Here is a 24764-nt window from a genome sequence, read left to right as displayed (position 1 = left end):
ATGCAGAATGCTTCTCACCTCAGCTAGGTCATGAAATTTATCATGAACTATCTCACAGAGGATCTTCAATTCTTCATAAGTTTGCTCGTCCTCAATGCGATGCATTTCTGCCTAAGAAGACAAGAAAGATGAAGTAGCTGTTCTAAAAGAATCTTGGCTCAAAAAACATTTAACATCTCTACAATACAATTAGGATTCATGGCAAACCAACACAGTGCTCATGTCAGGATCCAAACGCCTAAGCACGGGAAATCACACAGGCAACCACAATACTGACATTCTCACTATCTCAAATCCCTTTGTACTGTAAGGTAAATTATTTTAATAATACTTTCAATAGTAAAAACCAATGATATCCTCCTGTCATGAATCAAGAGCAAAGTTCAGCACAAAATCTAAACCATGGAAGGATGAGCAAAGAACCTTTTATCTTGAATATCAAAGTAGCTGAACTGTGTAAAATTCATATTCAGTTACTCAAGCCTGGTGTCATGGTGTTTGACTTTATCTTCTCTGCACTGATTAAGAAGCTCTTTCTGGAAGCTTATGGTTCAACCAAGTATAGTTTTCCAATGGCATTGCCACTGTTATGTTTCACAGTTCTGCTGAAGACACTGCATTAAATAAAACTCTCATATTTTATATTATGGTTCTTGCTTTGACAGTTATTATAAAAGCTCCCAGTATGTGAGGTACCCTTACAGTTCACATCCAAATAACACAAGGAAGGATTACATCCAAATTCAGGTTTCAGTAAGATTGCATAAGAAAGGTGTGCATGATGGATTTGAGGGAAAAGTCCCACTGCTCCAACAGATAGGAAGCAATTAATTACAGCCCACACGGTTTCTCCCTCCTCAAGTGGAACACAGGTTCATTACGTTCTCCTCCTAAATTCTCAAGCCTAACATTAAGTGGAGGAAAAAAAAGAAGTAAAAAAAAAAAACAACTGACAGAAGACAATTCATCTACACCACAAAATCCCAGATCTAAATACCTGCTCTGCAGCAGTGAGCAGCTCCCCCTTCAACTTGCAATAATACAAGTCAGTATAAGATACTGCATCCTGGGCCCGATGTAACACAAACTCCCATGTAGAACGCTGCCTCTGCTCCCTGATCTCCGAAAGGTTGGCATTCAAAGCAAAGATCCACCACTCTCGGCAACTGAAATATTTTTAAGTTATTAGAGCACTGATATTTACCAAAAATAACAAGAAAAAAAAGAAGAATGCATGTCAAACTGGTCCAAAAGGAGCCCAGGGAGAAAACAAAGGGAACTGGTTAGAAAAGGTACCGGTATTACAGACAGCACATACAGTTTGTTCTGCAAGTTGAGTAGTATTAAACTGGTGCTATTCAATTTGGATTACATGGGCATATTTAAAAGTTTTATGAGGTAAGGAAATACAACACGAAAATTTAAATTCTAATACATGACTGCTGTGCCATTTCTTACAAATATCTGTCTTCATTCAACTCTGCCTAGTGCAGGTTTCAATGTCACACTAATTCAACAACACATCCACAGATATACTTACTTCTCTGTTACTGTAACCTTTGGTCTCCACTTTCTGAATTTAAGCTGCCGTTCCTTTCTAGCCAGTTCCTTTAGAAATGCCATGATCTGCTGATACTGCATCTTTTAGTTAAAGAGCAGAAAGATAATTAGCCAATACTGGAGTGCTTTCCAAATGAAAAGGGAGGGAGAGGTGAAACAACCACAGGTTTTGTTTATCTGCACTGACAGTCTGCAAACAGCTTCACAATCAAGATCAATGTTTATCATATCATTGCTCTCTGGTGTCACATTATCCCACCAGAAACTCAATTTACAAACTTCCTATTTGAAAGACTTGATTTTAAATCAAATTCTTTAATGTACTCCTTTCACTTGTCTCTAAAGCTAAAGCTTTAAGAAAATACTGATTTTAGGCTATTGCTATTTAATCTGTTACAAACACTGCCAATTTTGCAACCAGGAAGGTGAAGAAATTGCAACAATCCTACATTTATTTCACTGTTTGAAACAGCAACTTTTCTTTTAGAGATACGTAATTCAAGACTTCATTTTCTTTCATTGCCATTTGCTCTGGGCAGCCCAGTCTGCTGGTTGGTGACCTTGCACATAGCAGGGGGTTGAAACTCGATGATCATCATGGTCCTTTTCAACCCAGGCCATTCTATAATTCTATGATTTTACCAGCAGAATCTTCAGGAACATATGAACAACAGTCAGCAGGTGGGAAGAGAATGGGAAGCCCAGTATCAAATTCCCAGTGTGACTCTGCAGACACTGTGATCAACAAACCACTAAGGAGCGCCTTCTTCCATTAGTCATTTGGTTAGAACCTGACCACCAAGCAGGCTCAATAAAGCACACACAGCTGAGCAATCTTGAAGCCTAGCTAGTTTGGACAGGCTGAGGAGTTCCCAGTGGCCTCACCCACTCTGCTCCTGAGTGATCTGTCTGAGATACTGGGAGTGAAGAGAAGGTGAGCACTGGTTACCTGGGACAGCTTCAGGGGTATGGTCTCAAGCACAATGTCACACTCGAGTCGTGGAGTCTGGCGAGACCTTAAAGGCTCCTTTGAACAATTCCTCTTCAGAAGAGCAGACGTGCATACAGGTTCCATGATGTAATTATGATCATGGCTTTCCATACTTTTATCCATGGCTTCCTGTGGGTTACAAGGACGTTTTTTCTACATGAAATGAGTGTACAATATGCATTAGGATACATTGGTTTAATGTATCAGAATACACTCCATTAACAGGTCATTTACAATAACTCTTAAATTTCCTCTTTGAAGGTTAAGCACAAGGTATCTCACAGCACAACTTTTGTGGCTTACCTTTGTATTCTGCCATGACAACACAAAGCTATAAACTTCTGCTGCTCTTAAAAGCACCAGATCCAGTAAAATGTAAGTCAGTTATGGCTATCATATAGAAAGAACACAAAATGAAAGAAAGAAAAAAAAAAAAAGGCTCTTTCTCTTATACCTGTAGCTGAGCAGGAGGCAGGTCACCCAATAAAGTGCAATCTGTATCCCAATAAATACTGAAGTCAGCAACATCTAACTGCTTTTTCCGCATCAGTTTCTCTACCTGAAATAGAAGGACTGAATGAAGGCAATGACACAACACATCCACGATGTTTGTAGTTCTGCTTACTTGAAAAATAACAGGAAAAACCCAGAGTCAATTTATAAAAATAACCAGATTATTAAAAAGACTTTTTGACTGCATATTTACTAGTACTCATAAAGTACAGCACCACATCTTAGCTGCCCCACGTTCCTCAACAACACTTACTGGCTCAAACACTGCATTCTGCATGGAGACATTTTTGATGCATACGCCAAATGCAAAAGGCTGCAACGGATTGGTGACATCATCTTCAAACCTCAGATGGACATCCTGAATTTTTAACTACAAAATGAAAAATAAGTATATTACTGGAGACAACTATTTCCATCATTAAGCACACAGCAGTGCTGTGCAGCTCCCTGCCCTCTCCCCCCAATCAATTAGCCCCTTGCACATGTCAGTGCAATTTATTTTGCTATCATTATTTGCCATTTTCAAGACAGATGTGCAACTGCCAATCAAAGGCTCAAATCCATTTAATAGACCAGAATCATCACTATGGGCCACACATACAAACCAAGAGCAGCAAAAGATGACCCAAAAATGTAATTTTACATTAGTAAACCCTTAAAGAGAATCATAGAATCGTAGAATGGCCTGGGTTGAAAAGGACCACAATGATCAGCTGGTTTCAATGCTCTGCAATGTGCAGGATGGCCAACCAGCAGACCAAGCTGCCCAGAGCCACATCCAGCCTGGATGAGAGCACACAGTCATAGTAGTTTCTCTGTGTGTCAAGTCTAAGACTGCATTAAGCAGAGACATTCTTGCCTCGAGCTCTTGCAATAGATAAATCCTTCTCAAATATATCAGGAAAAGCAGTTGGGCTGAGGCATCTTCTTCTAAACTGCCCCTAGAGAGCTGAAAAGCAAACATACAGCCACTCTATCTGCACCGAGAAAGGAAAACTCTTTTCATGGAGACCAGTAGACAAACTTTGTCAATTTAGGTTCTTAAATAGAAATAACTAATAATGTGCAGCACCTAAATGCTGAAGTGTCATTAACTACATTAGGACTTCCAAAGAGAAAATCTACAGAGCTCAGCAGCCATATTTTTGAGTCATTTTGCAATGTTGGAGGGACGTGCCAGATTTTTTTGTAACTGCAGAAAAAGAATCATGGAAGACGTTGGGAGCTGGAACAAATATTCAAAATCATTTATCAGCAGAAACTCTGTGATTTTCTTTAAAACTTCTCTTTTATGAAGACAACACGTGCCACTCTTCTTGATAAATCAACATTTTGGTGGGCTTATAACAAAAAGCATTAAAATGTGAGCAAAACCCATTGGTTTTCATTATCCACCAAGTGTTACCATTCAGGAAGAGCTGCTCTTTTTCTCTTGGTAGGCTGAAGGGCTTTCCCTTCCCAGCAGTGCCTATCAAAACCAGTTTGAGATAGAGATCACAGAGATTCCATCCGAAAAGGGACAGTCCTGTGCCAAACATCCACCTTTCATTCACATCTTTCTTCTCTGAGGACTACACAGGGTGAAATGCAATGGGCACAGGTTGTTTTTAGCAGATTGGTAAAGCTCTCTAAAGGCTTATAAAGGCTTACTTCGATGTTTTCTACGATTCTGGTGACCATCGATGCAGTAACTGAGTACCAGTAAGATTCCCCTTTCTGCTGTCGTTCTTTCTGAAAGAAATGAAACAAGGAAAATAGGAATCAGAATTAACCAGCACTGCAACAGCTGAGCAGGAAGCAATACACATATGTATGTTAGCTGAAATTACTGAACAAAGAGAAGAAATACAGATTCCAGTATCACCAATGCACGCAGGGGGCTGGAAGTGTGAACTGCACTGTTAGCATGTATCAAATCCTGACTTCAGTTTCCTAAGCATCTGTTCTCAGCTGCTTCTTAGGAGACTTAAAACAGCACCCCTTTACCACAGCAATTTTTTCACTATGAAAAACAAGTGTGACCCACCTTCCATTTTTCTTCAAGTGCTACAAGGAGGGCTTTCTTATGTTCTCTTTCTTGCAACTTCTCCTTTTCCTCATCAAAATCTTCCTTTTTTTCTGGCGCACCAATTAGGTGCAGTTTTGAGACAGATATTACCCATGGATCCACATGTGGGCGATAAAAAGGTATCTGCAAAGTTATTTTGCCAATGAAACCTAGAAATATAAAGCAGAGACGCTCTCAGATTCCTGTGTAAAAAATGCTTCTGTAACTCCTAGAAAACTTGAAAGGAAATGAGGTGTAAGAAATAAACAAGCTAAAACAGAACTGGATTAAAATTAGGTTACTTCAGCTGTTCAAGCTTCTGACTCACAGGTAAAAGTCATAACATATGCAATCCTTCCTGTTATAAATATTTGTCTTGCACACACAGGCAAAATACATACCTGCTTTTACTTCAAATGGCAGCTCCAGTTCCTTCAAGGCATCCTTCTTTAGTGGTAAGTTTTCCAGTTCAACAGCACCTATTAAAAGCACACCAAAAAATCATGTCTGTTGAATAAACTTATGGTACAAATGCCAGCTTGAATATTATAGAATAACCAGCATCATGCTTCAAAGGAGAAAAAGAATAGGATTTCATGAGAACAGCCAACCTGCCACATCAACTTGTGCAACAACTGTCACAGATATTCAGCATGCTCAGTAATTTTTTAGTGCCACGTACTCAAAGCATTTGATGAGGTCATCTAGAAACAATCTCAGGCAAAGGTTTAGAGCTGAACTTTACCACCTAGGAGACAGCTTCTACTGCTTCTAAAGGGAAACTTCAAGTATTTTCTGAAGATTACCATGGCACATAAAGAAAAGTTCTGAAGTGTTACAAAATATTCTCTCCAAAATCAGCAAATAGCAGGAAACAGTAAATTAGATACTACTGTAAAATGATTAACTACCAGCACCAAAACAAAAGAGGTAAAGACTACAGAACACTCCCCACCACAGTCCCTCAAAAGGAAAGTTACCAAACAGCATTAAGGAAAATGATATTCAAACATTACATAAATCAAGTGAGCTATTAAGATAGGCTAAGCATATATGTGAAAATCTTGTATAAATTGGTTTAACAATGTTGACAAGAAACAACAGAGATAGAAATGCAAGAGAATTTACCATTCACTGCAAAGTGCTGGCACAAAACCTTATTAGAGGCATTTATACAAAATGTTAAACACAGTATTAACTGACAGTGTTAACTCTGAGATGGAATAGAAACAAAAACACTTCTCTCCTTAAATCACAGCATAAAACATTACAGAAAACGCAACAGAACTTCACCTTTCAGAAGAGCAACAGAGAGCTGATCTGTGTTCAGGTTATTGACATATTTGCCCAAGTAGGTGTTGAGGACCCAGGCTACCAACCCTTCCAACATGACTGTGTCCTAGAAGAGAGCATCTAACATTTTTCTGTCATTTTCTGGTTCTCTGTTCCATAACTGCAGTCTCAATCTGAAAGGAAAATAATAATAATAATAATGAAATAAATGAGTGTTTGAAATAAAGTCTCACCATGCCCACAGACTTTGCTACCATGAACTCCCTCTGCAGCCAATCTAAAATATTAAAGCATTTTTAAAGGGAGAAACCAACCTTATGCTGTATTCTTGAAGTCCCAAATCACAAAGCTTCATATAGAGCTTTAATGATTAGTTTACTTCCATAGGCAATTTAAATTTATCTCTCCATCCTATGTCTAACCAAAGTACCACGTTTCATGGCAATTATCAACCATGCCAATTAGCAACCTTCTTTTCACTTTGATCTGAAGCCATTTTGCACTGCCCACTGTATTTACTTCAAGTTGCAGGTACACTGATTTTGGAAGCCTAGTCTGCAAAAACAGGCGTCTCTGTGCCCCCCTCTCTAATAAAATCACATCTGTCAGTTCTCACAATGGGCAGTGTTCCTTCCCTATATAAGGGGGAGGAGACAGGGGAGGTTTAGACTGGATATTAGGAGGAAGTTTTTCACCCAGAGGGTGGTGAGGCACTGGAACAGGCTGCCCAAGGAGGCTGTGGATGCCCCATCCTTGCAGGCATTCAAGGCCAGGCTGGATGTGGCTCTGGGCAGCCTGGGCTGCTGGTTGGTGACCCCGCAGAACATGGCAGGGGGTTGGAACTGGATGAACGTTGTGCTCCTTTTCAACCCAGGCCATTCTGTGATGATTCTGTGAAGTGCTGATCACACTGATACTGCTTCTTCTCCCCCATTCTGTATCATGCTCCTTCACAAACTTTCTGGACTCAGCAATTATTCTACTAGAAGGCTGTTACTGTGAGAAGACCAGACACTGTAAAAAGGAGCAAACACCCACAGCACAGAGACTTGGAAACACAGCTCCCATTCTAGCAGAAAGGCAATTTGGCATTTGCACCACACCACACCATAAAGTCTTTGACCCTATTCTTGCAAGATTCTTAAGTGACATATGCAAAACAACTCACCCTACCCAAACCTTTTTTTGGGGAAAAGTATATGAGTGGGAAGTAACTGGATACAAGCCAGTTAAATAGCTTATTAACAGCTGGAATCACAGAATAGCCTGGGTTGAAAAGGACCACAATGATCATCTAGTTCCAACTGCTAAACCCTGCTGTGTGCAGGGTCGCCAACCACCAGACCAGGCTGCCCAGAGCCACATCCAGCCTGGCCTTGAATGCCTCCAGGGATGGGGCAGTTACTCGATCTGGTCTTCAAAGCAACAGCATAGATAACAGCATCAATGCACAGAAAAAGGATCAGAAAAGCAACACTGACTGTACGCGTCAACATTTCCCTTCATTCTCTTCTGCGATCATTTGTTTCAGCTTGTGGTAAGGAGACCACAGAAAGCTCTAGGCTCTACTGTGTTCTACAGAGAAAAGTTTGATCACTGAATCCAATGAAGGTTTGGGTTGGAAGGGACCTTAAAGCCCATCCAGCCCCAAACCCTGCATTAAGCTGGCTGCCCCCCACCAGCTCAGGCTGCTCAGGACCCATCCATGGCCATGGGCACCTCCAGGAATGGGGCACCCACAGCTCTGGGCAGCAGTGCCTGGCATAACATTAAAGCTACGTCAATAAAAAGTCACAACTTCAAGAGCTAAACGTCAAGTTTTAAGATTCAGACTCAGGTTTTGTCTTTTGTTTGTTTTTAATCTCTATAATATCTGCGCTTTTTCAAAACCAAGTGTGAGCATTCACAGGACGAGAACAACGAGGCAGGCCGTCACTCGGCGCCGCTCACACGAAGGCGCCCTTTGGGGCCGCTCTCCTCACAGGGCTGTGGGCGCTCCGCTCCAGCCCACACGCGCACAGAAGAGGCGCGGAGCGCCCACCCCCCCCCCAAACACACACATTTCCTCCCCCTTCGTACAAAGGAACGGACCGTAGGGAAGAGGGGAATAACGAAACCTGTTGGCACAGCGGATTGGGGGTGAGGCGAAGCGAAAGGTCACCTTGCCCACAGGCGGCGGGCAGAGCTGCGGAACCGGGCGGCCTCAGCCGTGGGAGAAAAGCTCGAGGGCAGCCCAGAGGCAAACCCGGAGCCCCTCGCAGCCCCAGGACCGCGGGGCGGAGCACGGAGAGGGGCGTGAGGTGGGGAGGAGCCCCTGAGAGCCGGGCCTGCGCCGCGCAGCTCGGGCTGACGCAGGAAGGAAGCGCAGCCGAGGCCCGGAGCCGCCGTGCCTTGCCGTCCCATGCCGTCCCGCTCCGCCCCGCCCCGCCCGCCGCCACTCACCTCAGCTCTCGCCCACCGCCACTTCCGCAGCGCTGCGCGGGGCCGAGCGCTCCGCGGCCGAGCGGGGTAAGGGAAAAAGCGGAGCCGGGCGGGAGCGGAGCGCAGAACGATCGATGGGAGCTTCCCCGCCTCTTAGGGGGCGGAACCGGGCTGCTCCGTGCTGCGCCGCCCCGGGGGCGGTCCTGTGGGTCCTGTACGCCGAGGGGCAGCGTTGCGGGGTGTAGGGTTTGTTGAGGAAACGGGGTTGCTGTGCCCGAGTGTTGCTCCTGCGCTCGCGGCGCAGCGCTGTCACCCTTGTGTTGCTGCAGGCTGACGTACGAGACCGCAGCCTGGCTGTGCGGGAATCAGCGCTGAACCTACACAGAACTGAAGAGTATTGACTCCTCCATCCACGCTGCGGGGGTGTAAACTACAGCAGCGCACGATTTACAGTAAACGAGTTGGCTCTTCAAAGCATTAAAGTTCAGTTTGGCCAGGCTGGAGGTTCACAGCACAGAATGGCTTCGGTTGGAGCCCATCCAGCCCCAATTCCTGCCATGGGCTCAGTGCCCCCACCAGCTCAGGCTGTCCAGAGCCCATCCGTGGCCATGGGCATCTCCTAGAATGGGGCACCCACAGCTCTGGACAGGACTGCCAAGGCCTTACTGCCCTCTGAGCACAGAGAATTTCCTCGTAACATCTAACCTAAATCTCCCATCTTTCAGTTCAAAATCATTCCTGCTTGACCTATCATTATTAGTTGCTCTCCCTCTTCTTTATAATCACCCCTCAATTACAGCAAGGTCTCCTTGCAGTAGGCCTCCTTGGAGCCTTCTCCAGACTGAACAAGCCCAGCTCCCCCAACTTTTCTCCATAGGAGAGGTGCTTCAGCCTTCTGAGCATCCTCACAGCCCTCCTTTGGACCTGCTACAACAGCCCCACATCCCTCCTGGCCCAGGACACAATTAGCTGCAAGCACACACATGGAATAACAGAATCACAGAATGGCCCAGGTTGGAAGGGACCTCAAGGATCTTGAATCTCCAAGCCCCCTGCCACATGCAGGGCCACCAACCTCCACATTTAATACCAGACCAGGCTGCCCAGGGCCCCATCCAACCTGGCCTTGAACACCTCCAGGGATGGATGGGGCATCCACAGCCTCTCTGGGCAGCTGTTCCAGCACCTCTCCATTCTCTGTAAAGAACTTCCCCCTGACATCCAACCTAAATCCTCCCTCCCTTAGCTTAATACCATTTCCCCTTGTCCTTCCCTTGTCCTGTCCCCTTGTATCTATCCTTTCCAAGAGTTGACTTCCCTCCTGTTTGTAGGCTCCCTTTAAGTACTGAAGGCTGCAATGAGGTCACCCCGCAGCCTTCTTTTCTCCAGGCTGAACAAGCCCAGCTCCCTCAGCCTGTCTTCATAGGGGAGGTGCTGCAGCCCCCTGATCATCTTTGTGGCTCCTCTGGACCCTCTCCAACAGCTCCCTGTCTTTCTTGTACTGGGGGCTTCAGACCTGGACACAGTGCTGTAGATGGGGCCTCACAAGAGTAGAGCAGAGAGGGACAATCACCTCCCTGTCCCTGCTGACCACACCTCTTCTGATGGAGCCCAGGAATCCATCAGAACTCCCAAGTTCTTCTCTGCAGGTCTGCTATCAGTCAGTTCTTCTCCTAGTCTGTACACAGACGGGGGACTGCCCCAACCCAAGTGCAACACCTTGCACATGGACTTGTTGAGCATCATTAGGTTCTCCTGGGCCCATTTTTCAGGCCTGTCCAGACCTCTTTGGATGGATCCCTTTTATGGTGTCAACTGCAGCAATCAGTTTAGGGTCATCTAAACTGTTGCATCCTATCATCTATGTCACTGATAAAGATAACAAAGACCACCAGTCCCCTGAGGGACCCCTGAGGGACACCACTCATTACTGGCTTCCACCTGCACTGAGAGACATTGACCACAACCCTCTGGCTGCAACCATCCAACCGATTTCTTATCCACAGAATAGTCCACCCTTTAAATCCTTACTTCTCCAAGTCGGAGATAAGTATGTGGTGTGGGACCATGTCAGAAGCCTTGCATAAGTCTAGACAACATCAGTTGCCCTTCCTTTGTCCACTGAAGCCATCACTCCAAGAGTAATGGTTGCTTATAGTGTCCTTGATAACAGGGCCTGGCGGTAGGCAATAGGAGATGAGGTGGCCATGGATCAATGCTCTTTTAATTAAGTACTATGAAATAAAATTTTGACTTTAAAACCAATGGTTTAGCCTATAGAATGAAACAAGCCCTTCTAAAAAGCAGAATTTTGGTTCAGTAGGGAGGTAGAAGACAAAGGTTTAAGTATAAAAACACTATTTATCTTTTTCTTAACAAATACAAACACATTTTTCATACTTCAACATAAGAATTGAATTCCCCTTCTCTCACACTGCTCCACAGTCTGAAAACCCAGAAATTTAACTGCTATAAAAAAATCTTAAACTTCTTCAAAACTCTGACATTGCTCTTCCAATGTGCTCCCAGCACTGGGAGTTGTTGGGTAAGACATTAAAATACTCAGTACAGCAGAAAAGGGCATTATACAAAATCAAATGACCTTCAAGTTTAACATGAAGTTATAATAAATTTCTTCACAGTAGGATGAAAGACCTATTTGCCAGTTCCCAGTTCTAGAAGTACTAATAAACCTCTTAGGTTATACGCAAGTTTAAAGTATGTGTTTTAAAAGCCTGATTCTCATCTGCATTCGCAGAGTAGATGCTGTTCTACTGATTTTCTATAAGAAGTGGGTGGATGGATCTCAGCACTGAGCAACAAATGAATGATGGAACAGGATTTTCTGGTTCTGAGGTCTGGGACACTTCCAGTTTTTATAGATTACACAACCTTCAAGAGAGAGTTCATTACCTGAGATCGGGAAGCATTAAAAAATAGTAACTAATTCAAAACTCATATTTACTCTCAAAGCTGACAAAGAAGAGATTGAAAACCTCAAAAAAGTAAATTCTTCTGAGATTTCAAATCTGTAGAAATGCTACACTGAACACGTTTGGTTGTGAACATAACGGCTGATCTGATTATCAGTCAAACAGTATAAAATCTGTCATTTCCTTTAAACAGTTTTTATCCCCATATCTTGAACACCCAGAGGAGAATTCTGTGTCCAGAAGTAAATCCTGAAGTAAATTGTCTTTGGCTTCCACCAATATTTGAATTTCAGTTTCTTTTTTCAAGGGGTTTTCTTCTTTTGAAATGGGAGCTTCTCCCCCTGTTGGAGAACATTGAGCACTTCCATAATCCATGCCAGCTGGACCAGTCTATTTTGGAAACTGGGAGCCATAATCTGGATTACATATTTTAACAACACAAGTCACACTCACCTGCCTTCCTCCATTACCTGAGAGTTCTGTCAAATAAGAAAGAAACACACAGATCAAGCAAGGAAGAAAGCAGCCTGGAACAATATGTTGGATTCTTTATCAAGTTCTTTGGCTTAAAAGCTCAATTACATACTCTACATCTTCTTCCTTTGCTTGATTTAGGAAAACTGGTGGAAGTGATTCTGCAACTTTTTCAGTTTTTGGAGGGTCCCTCAAATCCCAAAGTCATCCCTGATATAAAAAGCTGTAAAAATGAATACAGAGCTCTGGATCCCAGCCGAGTCTCTGCTCGTGGTGAATGCTTCAGACAGCGTTCATTTCTTACTTCATTTCTTCATCTCCTTGTCCCATCACTCTCATCCCAAAGCGTGCAGATAATTTTCTCCTCTGTGCATGCTCTCTTCACTATTCTAGGCCAACAATTTAAAACAACCTTTTTCCAAAAGTAACTGGGCACTCTCTCTGATGAACGTCAAGAGGTTCTGGAATGTTCAGATATGCATTCGTTGACACTCTTACCTGAACTTGCAGAGCTGTGCCTGGCTCCACAGTGAAGCTTACACCCTTCTGCAGCTGCACAGTGCTGTTGGAAACTTTCTTTCTTATCACTATCGTTGTTATTTATTACACTGACTCTTGCAGATCCAGCTGGATTATCCAGGGAGCTGCTGCTTGGGCCAGGAGTTTCCAAGAGATGCTGTTCCTCCTGTTCAGAACTGCTGGAGCTTTGCAATTCTGCATTTCTTACTTTTTTTTTGTCACACTGCTTCTCTGTAGAGGAAAAAGGCTGAAACAAAACAATGCAAACAATTAATCTTTTTTAAAAGTGTTAATAAAAAGTGGTCAATACTTATCTAAAGAAACCACTGATAATAGTCATTGCTATGCAAATGTACACCAAGTAAAATTCATACTAGCTCATTGGCCATTCAAGGAGCTCAATGGACAGGTTATGTGAGTTACACCTTCCACTCTAGCTTGAGGTCCAGGCCACTCCTTCCTCACTGTCCTGCTGTGCAGTTTTCTTATGCTCTCAATTACATAAAACTGCATGATTTCTGAAGGAAAGGAGTGAGTGACACCAAATCCATTGCTTCAGCTGGTTGTGAGTATGCAAGGGCTGCAATTCAGGAAAGATGGTTCATTAGCAGCAAAATTTGTTGCAGTTGCAACAGCTGCTTTTTTAGCTAATGGAGCCTCTGCTCCCAGAATAAACATCGACTGTATGTTTAGTGCATAGTGTTGAAAGTTGTACTCTGCTAACTTTACAAGCTGCCATAAATTGCAGTATTAAGAAGACCCTCTGTATAAATTCCTATTATTTCTAGTTTTGTGTAATTGAGAAAAGCTCTCACTCATGAACGACTATGGCTGCAGTTGTTTAATCGTAACTATTAGTACTTGATAATGTGTAATATTTAGATTATGTGTAAAATATGTAACAAACAAGTTCCAGTAGGAGCACAACGGTTTCACAGTTGTCCAACTCCTCTGGTACACCATGTGTTTAAAATCTGAGCAACATGAGAGCTCTGAGCGGGACATCTGCCTTAGTGTATCTCTGTCCTGAGCTCCATTTCATTCCGTGATTTAATAAAGACACTTGAAAGGCACACGATGTTCCTGGCATATTTACTTAATTATAAATTTCAGTTGGTGCATGCTTATGTCATCAATGAATCTACATGACTCAGAAGTTTCAAAGAGAGCCAGTGCCTCCTAGGATACATAAATCGGTCACCTGCTGGGCTCAAATTAGCAGGAAATGAGGTGACAGTACTTCCAGAGCTGTTTGGTTTTGTTCCATGAATCTTACCTCTTTTTTTGGAGAATAAACAATACCCCATAACAGCAATTATCAGGTCCAATAGCAACGGCCCTGTCACTGATCCTGAAAATAAAACTGAAGCAGGTAAGTTATACAGCAGGTCAGTCTGACAATGGACTGCGTGAGAAGCAATAGCTTTCTGTCCATGGCTATAACAGCTAAATTTGAAAGTGCCAGGGAGGTCTGATGGTCACATTTAATATCTCTCTTGTTACATACCAAAGTCTTGTTTTCAGACTCCACTGGTTCTTAAAACTGAATTTTCCTGTTCTGAAATGTGAAGACAGACTTTTCACCACGGCAATAAAAAGTATCTCATTAAGCTAGGAGCAGTTCATTAAATACAAATTCAGGCAGTCCAGAATGCTCTTAAACATAGCTGCCTTTTGGACAGACTACAAACGGCAGAGAATACGTCCACACTTGTGAACGCTATAAAGATTGGGCTGCTGTTAGTCAGGCTTGGCCAAACATCTAACACATAAACCTTTTCTTCCAGCTTTTATAGCACTAACTCTCAGGAAGTGCATTGTATCATCTAATTCCAGGCTTCTTAGAAACACATAAAGAATTACAGTGACTGTGGAATGCAGCAAGGCAGGACAGATGTGACATTATGCAACCCAACACAAGCAGTGTCACTGAATTAACTCAGCTCTTCTGTTTGGGTGCAGGTAATTGGTTTTGGAAAGAAACTGTCAACTGAAGATAATCTTGCTTCCCAGCCAGACAGAAGTGACATTAAACGAGTTAACAACTCACCAGTGATGTAGGACATGTCAGGCACGGAGTTGAGAATGACAGGCTGTGTTACTACTTCACCATTGCTGGAAGTTGAGCTTTGGCTTGGGGGGAAGAGGTTTATAACAGTGTGAGGCAGAAATGTGGCAACTGAGTCATGGCAAACAGCATCATTCATGCCGTTTCCTGCAACAGCCACTCGTTTACAACTGCAAGAAACAAAAAGAGAAGTTAGGAAAGAAAGCAACCCTGTATTCAGTTCAAGATTGCTATTGGTCAGAATGTGGCTTACACTGTATGTAGTATGCAGCTGGTATCATAAGATTCCTCATCTGAATCTTACGGGGGACAGGGCTTGCATTCTGTGTCTGTGCTGTCTGTTCCTTAAAAGAAATAGAAAACTCCAGTTAGTCATCTAGTGAGAAATAAGAATGAATAATCTAAGTCTGCGGTGCAGATCCTGAAATTGATACAGAGGCAGTACACAACATACAGTCTGTCATGGGTGAGGTTAATCTGAAACACCCCACCCAAACACAGATCAGAAGATTCATCGGGTGCTATTTTGGTGCTCTTGGTAGCCAGCCATTTTCAGACTGTTAAAACCTACCAAAATGTTAAAAAGGGAGCATTAGAGACAACAGTGGAGCTTTTTCCCACTAGTCCCTGGTAGGCTGATCACCTACTGAACTCTGTTGGAGCTCTGTATTATTATCCTTAATTATATCCAACGTTCTACATCTTTGGATATTATTTATCATCTTGAGACAGCTATGCTTATCAGAGCGGTGAATTTCAACATCTAATACACAGAGACTCATTCTACAGGGCAGCAGAGAATCACCATCGCCTAATTAAACCAAAATTCAGCTGGAAGCTCTGTTAGTGTTGGGGAGCTTTCTGGTATGTCAACAAAACGTACCCATATTCTGTTCCCTTGGACATTCCCCTTGGGAATACTGTTGTGCTATGTACTGCCTACTTGCTGTGACAACACTTCCATTCAAATGAACACGTAGCTGTAGGGAATTAAGGGAATGTTCCTGTAATTTACTCAGTTGGAAGCAGATTTGGAAATAACTGTAGGAATTAAGACACCATTCCTATAATTCACCAAATTGGAGGCAGATTTAGAAACATTTACGGACTATGAAGGCAACAAATAACCATCTTCAAACCATACAACCATTGTGTGTGTGAGTTCTGAGAGCTGAGAATTAAATTACCTCTTCTGGAGACTCGGTAACCTTTCCCCCATTTTTTATGCACTTTACATCTTTGAAATGCAGTACTTGTTGGGTGGGCAGCTGCAGGTCCTGTCCTGTGACGCTCTACAAATCCTGTTTTGAAAACAAGAATAAAACAAGATTACATTTGCAACACTTCAAATTGTGGTCTGCAATGTTTTGGGTGAATATGAGACGTGCTCACACACCACAAACTAAAGACAATTTTGCAGTTTCTGGCTAGAATATCATCTTAAAGCAAATATGCTACGGGCCCCAACATCTACATTTTTAGAAGAGTTTCGTCTGTCTAGAGAGGTGAAATTTGCATCTATACCAGTCACACTTGAAACTCTCTATCTGCAGCTGCATCACAGCGTATCATAACCATACATACACCTCCAAGGCCGTGCTCTGATTTTTTTCCAAAATTTAACAAGCAGCAAAAGCATTAAGAACAGGACTATACAGGTGACAGACAAACACTCTAAGAGTTTTCCCAGTCACATTTCATAGAATCATAGAACAAAAAGGCTGGAAAGGACCTGCAAGATCACTTAGTCCAACTGCTCTCCTTTAAACCAAGCCATCTCTTTGGGCAGGCTGTAAAAGGCAAACACCTCCTTCACAATGCACAAGTACCTTTCCTGCAGGGTGGAGAGCAAGCAAAGCACTGAGGAGACAGATTCCGGATGGCTGTATGGGTGTCAGGTAAACAAGGGATGCACTTTGTGTCCATGCTGCCAGTGCAGCTCTCTGCCTTACGTTGACCTGTAAGAAACAAAACAACCAAAGCAATGAGTTTCTGCAGCTCCTAGCACTCCAAGCAATACCAAGATCTGCTCAATTTCAGCTTCTCCAGGATCACAGTGTGGTGAACAGACAGGTTTTAACAAGTGGTTTTTGGTGAGAGGCAAACCAATGCCTCTCAGAAACAGAGTTGAGTGCAGTAGTTACAATCAGTATGAGCTCTTAAGTATTCTTTTTAAAGAATGAAAAGCAGTCAGGCGCCATTTCCCCCTTGTACGAAAAGAAGAAGATAACAGCCAATGTCTCATATCCTGCACAGAAATATCCTGAAGAGTCATCAGGAAGAGGCATCGTTAAGAAAGTCTTTGGAACTTCTTGGAAAATCTCCATTCTTCAAAACAAGTGGCCCTGGAGGTGAGCCAGGGAAATTGCTTCCCAAGTTTGTTTTTCCATGTACTTACTTGAAGCCTCCTCCCCCATCCTGCTAATGACTTTAGGCTAAAATTTTTGATGCATTATTATTAAAAAACAATAATAATTCAAATTCATAACAACAAAAATAAAGATCTTTGGCTCTCCTACAACACATTGCCCAGAGTCAAAACAATAAAATTAATCTTAGAATCACAGAATCCTAGAATGGCAAAGACCATACAGTCCCAATCCCTGCCATGGGAGGCTGCCCCCCACCAGCTCAGGCTGTCCAGGGCCCATCCGTGGCCTTGGGCACCTCCAGGGATGGGGCACCCACAGCTCTGGGCAGCAGTGCCAGCTCCTCACTGCCCTCTGAGTAAAATATTTCTTCCTAAAATCCAACCTAAATCTCCCCTCTTTTAGTTTAAATTAAGGGGAGGAGGTATTCTTACAGACTTAACAAACCACAACAGAAAAAAGTTTCAATTACAAATTATCATCTTTCCCTTACTGTGTTTCTCATGAGTGATGCTCGACAGATCTCTCAGGACGTTTTCAGTTAATTCAAACAACTGTGGCTGTTTCAGCACATACTGATCTCCTGCTTAAACTTCCGGATCTCTCTGACAGGAACTCAACGCTAATGGAGACAAATTCTGTTTGCTCAGCATGTTGCGAGACAAATACACAGGGCTTTTTTTGCTGCCTTTAACACAACCATACAATGCCAGCTTCTTGCAAAAGCTCTGTTAAAGTATCCATGGGGCATTACCTGTACCATAAAATAAATAAATAAACAACCACTCTCCACAAACTCCAATCTGCAATCAGCTTTTGCTAACAAAGGAACATTAATAATGGTCAGTGCGGTGTCAGACATAGCCTCAGAGCAGGCAGTTTTTGTAGTCTTGTACCTGGTCTCTCTCTGATAGACATCTGCAGCGTCTGATTTATGCTAAAAGACAACAAAACTCCCTTAATGAGCAATCAGAGATTGACCTGCCCAGTGGAAAGCCCCTTGTGTAAGTGACATGTCAAAGTACAGAAATTAAGCTCTACCTCACGCTCTGCTTTACAATTTATCTGTTGTTTGTGGGCTTTGTTCTCGTGTGGGTCTCAGGCTGGAGCGGCTCTGAGCACTGATGGAGCTGTGAGTGCCCCTGTTCATTGCAGGCAGTTGGACCAAGCAGCCTTTTAAGGGTCCCTTCCAATCCAAGCCATTCTGCAATTCTACGTTGTTTAGTTTTTGTAATTTCACTACTGTTCCATTTCTTTTTTTTTTTTAACAGTTCAGTTAAAAATGCTTCAATCAAAATACCATCAAAAGCTGTGGTTACAAGTACACAATCCTCCTGATAAGCCCCAGCCAAGTTAAACTTGCAGGAGAATGCCAATTCTGACTAACAATGTGTCCCGTTGGAAAATATTTTTTGAGCATTTTATTGTCTTCCTGATGAGAGCGAATTATAACAGCAAAAACTGGATGCTTTTCAGGTGTGTCAGTAACCAAAATGTGGTATGGTCATCTGAGCGCTGGCTGAATTTGGCTGTGTAAAAGAATAATTTAAATTAGAACCTACCTGGAGGGCACTTGCTGCAACATTTCTCAAGTCTTTCTTCATAGAATTCAGTGCTGGGGTCTCTGCATTGTGCAGACTGTGGTGTATAAGGCAGTGAATAATTCTAGGAGAAATTAAAGGAAAATCATTAGTCACCAATCCATCCTGGCCCTTCAGTGTAGTCAAAGAGACAAACTCTTAAAGGTCAGTGAAGGATTGACCTTTTTCTCATGACTCAGCATGAGAAAATACCAGAGGAAAACTTCAATTCTTACCTTTGTCACTGCAGGGAGCTGCATTTTCTACAAAACAGCTCAGTGAAAAGTCAGTAGAATCCCTAAGGTTGGAAAAGAGCTCTAAGATCACCCAGTCCAACCCCAACCCATCCCACCATGCCCACTGGGCACGTCCCTCAGAGCCACAGCTGTGTTGAGCACCTGCAGGGATGGTGACCCCACCACCAATCAACACTGCTCGATGACTTCAATGAACAAATGTGAAAATACCCGAGGGCCTCCTCTGCAAAAGGAAATAGGCACTCAGTGAGCTAGAGAAAAGAAGCAAATGTTAGGTGGCAGAAGTGTAGGAGTTTCCTGCTTGAGCAGAGAGGAGCTGCTCAAGGCATACACAACTGGGTTGAGGAAATCCATGTATAACCTACACGCCTAGAGAAGTACTTAAAAAATACGATGAAAAAGAGAAATCAAAACAGGAACAAGCCCTTTGAAGGCCAGTAATGAAAATATCCTTCCTCCTTACTGAAAGAAACATGGTTTGATTATCTATTGTGTTTTCACATTAGAAGACTTAACACTTGGCACTCTCAACAATTGCTCAATGGGAACCCAACATTTTTTAATGCAGCATCTTGAAATGCAGCTTCCAGCGAAGAAAACTGAGTTAATAAAGGGGCTTTGGCACAAGGATTGAAGACTTTGAAGCAGAACCATGAGGTTGGCTTCAACATTACCAATGAGATAACCAAAAAACTTAGGCTTTTCAATACCTTCTAGGTTTGCTGATGACTGTTAATGCTGAAGTTGGTAACAGGCAATGAGTTATAGAGGTACAACACTATTTGCAAATGTGAGCTCTGCTATCAAAACTATTTCATGTTCTTTCGCTTATTAAAGAAAGATCAAAGTTGCATTTTTGCTGTCGCTATGATACACTTCATTAATGCACATACTGAAGAGCCTTTTTAAAGAGGAAAATTTCACTGAAAACACATACAAAAAAAAAAAAAAAAAAAAAAAAAAAAAAAAGGAGAGAAGGAAATGCATCAAACCACATCACAGATTATCCTGCTGGTGAGGCTTCCCAGCAAAAAAATGTTGTTATCACATCCTCTGTGTTCTCTGCTGCAATTACTGTCCGGAGTGTTAGAGGCACAAGAAAAACTGCTGGTCAATGGGTCACATCTGCTCCTCTTAACTTGTGCTTGAAAGGATATTTCTGCTGACTGATAACAACTCTAAAGTTTATCTGCTGAGCTGTGGCTCTCAGTGGTGTGCAGTTCACAATTTCTTGCCAAATTACGTTAAAGACCATTATGGGAAAACCAAAAGGACTCAGTGATTCACAATCACCGAATCATTAAGGTTGGAAAAGACCTCCAAGACCATCCAAGTCCAACCACCCCCAGTATTGCTCACTAAGCCATGTCCCTTTAGTGCCACATCTCCACAGTTCTTGACCCCTTCCACCTCCCTGGGCAGCCCATGCCAGTACCTGACCACTCTTCTGGAGAAGCAGCTCTTCCTAATATCCAACCCACTGCTGGGTGATGAGATTTGGAAGACTTCATTTAATTTGAGAGGTGCAATTGGAAGGTGAAACGCTTCATCCATCTAGCAGCAGAGGCACAAACGATAGTAAGCATCTCCACTGCAATGCCAATCAGTCAGATTAGGCAACACATCTTGGTGCTGGGATATCAGCACTAGAAAGATGAGAGAGGGCCCAAAGTATCAAGGGGTTACTTCTGGGCTTGCCCTTGACTGCACAACTCACTGGAGAGACTTTTGCAATGCCTGTGTATTAGGCAGTAACTGAGAAGTTACATCCAAAAAGCCATCCAAATTACTCAAGATCCTCTCTCCAGAACTGCTGCATTGTTTGCATCACTTTCCCATCTGCACTACAGACTTCCACGAGACAAGATTTGTCACTGAGAAGAGAGGACTAAAAGCAGCCGCCGTCCACCTAAGAGGTCAGTGCTGACTCTTCTAAGTATGCCTACACAATTGCTTCCAAGATTCCCTCTATCCTACCCACAGGGAGATAAATTAGCAGAGTACATCACTGCCTCGTGACTTTCAAGTTAGCACCTGCAGTGGAACAGCACAAGTGAAAGCCTACATATGGAGTTCAGCCGCAACCAAGAGCCCAATATCTGTGCCAGAGCTGAGCCTGAGTCACGATGGGAATTCAGACTTCTTCAGAACTAAAGGGGATGAGAACATGGCTCTACACACAGGTGAGGAAGGCCAAGATCAGAAATCATGGCATATGACAATGAAAAGCATTCCCTAAGTGCTGAGTGCTAATTAGAGCAGAAGTTATTTCTGTTACCTCTTGCCTTACAGCTTGTATCCATGGATTTCATCTGTAATTATATTTGAGAACTTCAATACTAGAAATAAAACAAGCTTATGATATATATATTTATATATTCAGCCATTTGTATAACTTTCCCTTCCACTCAACGCAGTCATCCAAAACAAAGAGATTGATCCATGTTTTTTAAACCTAACTCACGTTTCTACACCTTTTCTCCTTCAGTCTTCAAACCGATGCTGTCAAACAAAGTAGCTTGAACAGGAACTGCATCTGACATTCTTAACGCATGTGAAACCACAATGAAGTCACCAAAGACTGATGTAAACATCTGTTGCTATGGAAAAGTCTCAGAGTACAGAGATACCACTTGCTGAGCCACCAAATGTGCTAAAGACAGGAAAAAAAATAAAAAACCCACAAAATTCTACTGAAAATATGTATACTGGTCACTTAGAGAAAGAATTCAATGGAAGGTCGTCTTAAATAACTGCAATTCTCACCCAGATCAGCAGGAGTTGTACCAGGACATCAGGCTTTACTAGTGAGACTCAGAGCATCTTTTAAAGTTGTTTTTCTTCACATATCACTGCAAGGTTGGGTTAAGATTAAGGTCCATGATTGGAATTGTTCTCCCATCCTATGGGAAGGTACACACAACAGAAAGCTTCAGGTGCCCCACAGCCCTTCTCCCTCCATATAAATTGGGGGGGGGGGGGGGGGGAACAAGAAAAAGCGTGTCACTCAGGAGTTATTGCTCTGCCAGCTTTTCTCCTTCAAAGATAAATATCTTCTCTCTTTAATTGAGTAAAAACTGGTGTACAGTGGCCATTTGCAGCATTTGGTTTGCCAGGAGCCTGAAGGCCATGCAAGAAGTGACACGGAAGCTTTCCTCTGTGCTCTTTACCGTGAGAGCATCATGCTTAGGGTGAGAGAAGAGTTAGCTCCTTTTGAATGCAAGCCCTCTGTTGAGGGAGGCAGCAAGAAGCATGGCAAATCTCCAAGCTCACTCTCTGGTGAGAAGGTCTATCATGGTTCCAAGACTCCCACACCCATCCTACCCTACTGTGTCCAAGGTATTTGGAATTATGGGATCTCTTGAGTTGGAACGCACCCTTCAAGGCTATGGGGTCCAACTAACTGGAAGGAACAGTGGCACCCACAGCTCCATCAGTGCTCAGAGCCCCATGCAGCCACTTAGTGAACCAATAGTACCACCATACAACCCAGGGCTGAACTCAGCCTTTGCCTTACCTAAAGGCTCAACTGCTGTGATGAAAGAAACATGGAAATGACACATATGGCACAAAAAGACCCAATGTGCTGAGAAGACTTCGAGCAACAGGGCAAGGAGAAACGGCTTCCAACTAAAAGAAGAGAGATTGAGATTGAATATAAGGAAGATTTTTTTCAGTGACGGCAGTGAGGCACTGCACAGAGTGCCCAGAGAGGAGGTGCAGGCACCCAAGGTCAGGGGATGGGGCTGTGAGCACTGATGGAGCTGTGGGTGTCCCTGCTCAGTGCAGGGGTTGGACCTGATGGCCTTTAGGATCCCTTCCAACTCCAACCATTCTGTGGTTTTGGGGTCTCTTTTCCACATTTACCTTATGCACTTTAAAATCAGATGGAAAAAGGTTAGTGATGTATCAGCATAGCATAAACCCAATCAAAGACCCCACTGAGCTCTTTGGTCTAAATAACTGAAGGACTCCTTTAACCACAGAATTCAGTAAAATCATGGAACAGCCACAGCTGCATCACATCAGCTCTTACAAGTACAACCAAGGGCTCTGCTATGTACATAGCGATGGTGCGAGGGATGCAGCAGAGCACGACGAGCTTTTTTCAAGCCCCTTTGTCGAGGCTTTGGGAAGCTAGAAAACACCAACTGCAAAGCCAAAGGGAGCGGGGCGAGCTTGGACCATGCTTGGACCGTGCTTGGAAGCGCTGCCCGAGGCTCCCGAAGCGCTCCGAGCTCCGCCCGCCGCCCCCTGGCCGCCCCCCGCACTCACCCGGCCGCCCGCGGCGCGGAGCAGCGCGCCCAGCAGCGCCCAGCGAGGCTCCATCACGGTGAGGGCTGGGCGGAGCTGAGGCTCTGTGACAGAACCCGGAGCCGCTCCGCTGCCGGCGGGGCTGAACCGAGGGGTTGCCAGCCCGCGAGAGACCGCGGGGTTGGAGCCGACGGAGGGATGTTAAAAGCTGCGTGGCTTCCAAGGTGCTCCGAGGAGCTGCAATGGAGCTGTTGGAGAAGAGACAGGACATCGCAGACACAAGAAATGCGGCTGTAGGGTAAAAATCCGAGGTGTGTTTAATTCATATCACACCGAGATTGAAGTTATGGAGGTTGCAAGGCTGATTGCTCATCCAGAAAGTTGTTATAAGGAAAAAAACCCAAAGGTTCGTTTATGCCCCTGAAATACAGCCTGATTGCTGAGCATCCCTCAGCGGCCACAGCCAGGTGAGCGCAGTCATTCTGAGGCTGTGGATGAACAAATTGCTGTCCTTTAACATGAAACTGTCATTGCTGTGTTGTTCTAGAAGGAATGATACGTGCTGGGCAAAATGAACACTTGCTGAAAGCGAGGGAATGGCGTCCAGTCTTTAACGGGAAGTTTTCGGTTCCTCCTCCCATTGCTGTTTCAGTACGCACAACCTCTGCCCCCAAAACACATGAATTCCATTTCCTCCTCCCCTCCCATAGCTCCCATTGATGTGGCAGCACTGACAGCCACAGGAAATTGCCATCTGAGCATTCCTGAACGCAACAAACCCAGGACAAACAGAAGGACATACAGCTCACTCACTGCCTCTCCTGCAGGACAGACTACATGGAGTGACAGCGGGTGTTTCTAGGAATTATATTATGTTCTGGACTTGCAGAGAAGAGCAGAATTCAAGTAAATACTGGAACTAGGAGCGCTTAGAATTAGAACCAGGTCTCAAACGTACCATGTGCAGGTAGATCATCCATTGCTGGATGTCAACAACGAGGTCCCATAATGCTGAGATTCTCCCACTTCATTTCTGGGGCTGTGGGCCCAAGAAAGCATCAATTTCTTGTGACTTATTTCTTCAGTCACAAATTCTGCATAACATACATTCTCTTATATGCTGAGGTTGAATGGATGAAGGACATCCAGTGTAATACATGAAGATTTTCATAAAGCCAAAGAGGCTCCATACCTAAAGGTCATTAATAAAACTAAGTCATCCTAGAGTCAGCTTAGGAAAGGGCAGTTTAAGGATTTCCCAAAAGATTACGGGACAGGAAAGTCAGAGCTGTTCAAAAAGCAGGAAGGAAAGAGCACGGCACAACAGTCATCTTTCAGGATAGAGAACAGGTGGCAGTGGGGTCACAGGAATCAGTGCTGGTCAGTTTTAGGCAGAAGCTTAGAAAAATCATAGGATGATTTAACTTAGAAAATCATAGAATGACACAGCTTAGAAGGGACCTTAAAGATCACAGAGTTTCAGAT

At 43.5% G+C, this 24764-nt stretch overlaps 2 protein-coding genes across 6 annotated transcripts in view; both read right to left on the bottom strand.

Moving 5' to 3' along the window:
- VPS13D (vacuolar protein sorting 13 homolog D) overlaps positions 1–8926 on the bottom strand; it is an 88058-nt gene extending 79132 nt beyond the window's left edge. For all 5 annotated transcript variants that reach the window (XM_042883340.1, XM_042883345.1, XM_042883341.1 and 2 more), the window contains exons 1-11: positions 8847–8926; positions 6405–6577; positions 5513–5590; positions 5091–5281; positions 4715–4795; positions 3318–3434; positions 3006–3110; positions 2510–2680; positions 1541–1641; positions 998–1166; positions 19–111 (exon numbers count right to left, since the gene is read on the bottom strand). In XM_042883340.1, the coding sequence (XP_042739274.1) occupies positions 19–111; positions 998–1166; positions 1541–1641; positions 2510–2680; positions 3006–3110; positions 3318–3434; positions 4715–4795; positions 5091–5281; positions 5513–5590; positions 6405–6501 (1203 nt within the window). In that variant the 5' untranslated portion in view covers positions 6502–6577; positions 8847–8926. The remainder of the gene's footprint in view (positions 1–18; positions 112–997; positions 1167–1540; positions 1642–2509; positions 2681–3005; positions 3111–3317; positions 3435–4714; positions 4796–5090; positions 5282–5512; positions 5591–6404; positions 6578–8846) is intronic.
- A 2184-nt stretch (positions 8927–11110) lies between these two features.
- LOC122186600 (tumor necrosis factor receptor superfamily member 1B-like) lies at positions 11111–23382 on the bottom strand. The gene is given in 12 exon segments (XM_042883414.1): positions 11111–11992; positions 11994–12237; positions 12731–12998; positions 13294–13331; positions 14028–14102; positions 14802–14989; positions 15073–15163; positions 16007–16056; positions 16058–16127; positions 16640–16777; positions 18751–18853; positions 23301–23382. Coding segments are annotated over 12 exon segments (1368 nt in total). The 5' UTR covers positions 23355–23382; the 3' UTR covers positions 11111–11943.
- Between the last annotated feature and the right edge of the window lie 1382 nt (positions 23383–24764).

Source organism: Lagopus leucura, unplaced genomic scaffold, assembly GCF_019238085.1.
Source record: "Lagopus leucura isolate 7727_CA_CO unplaced genomic scaffold, USGS_WTPT01 Super-Scaffold_100037, whole genome shotgun sequence".
NCBI lineage: Eukaryota > Metazoa > Chordata > Aves > Galliformes > Phasianidae > Lagopus > Lagopus leucura.
Note: the sequence above shows the minus strand (reverse complement) of the source record. Positions and strands in the feature narration are given on the sequence as shown.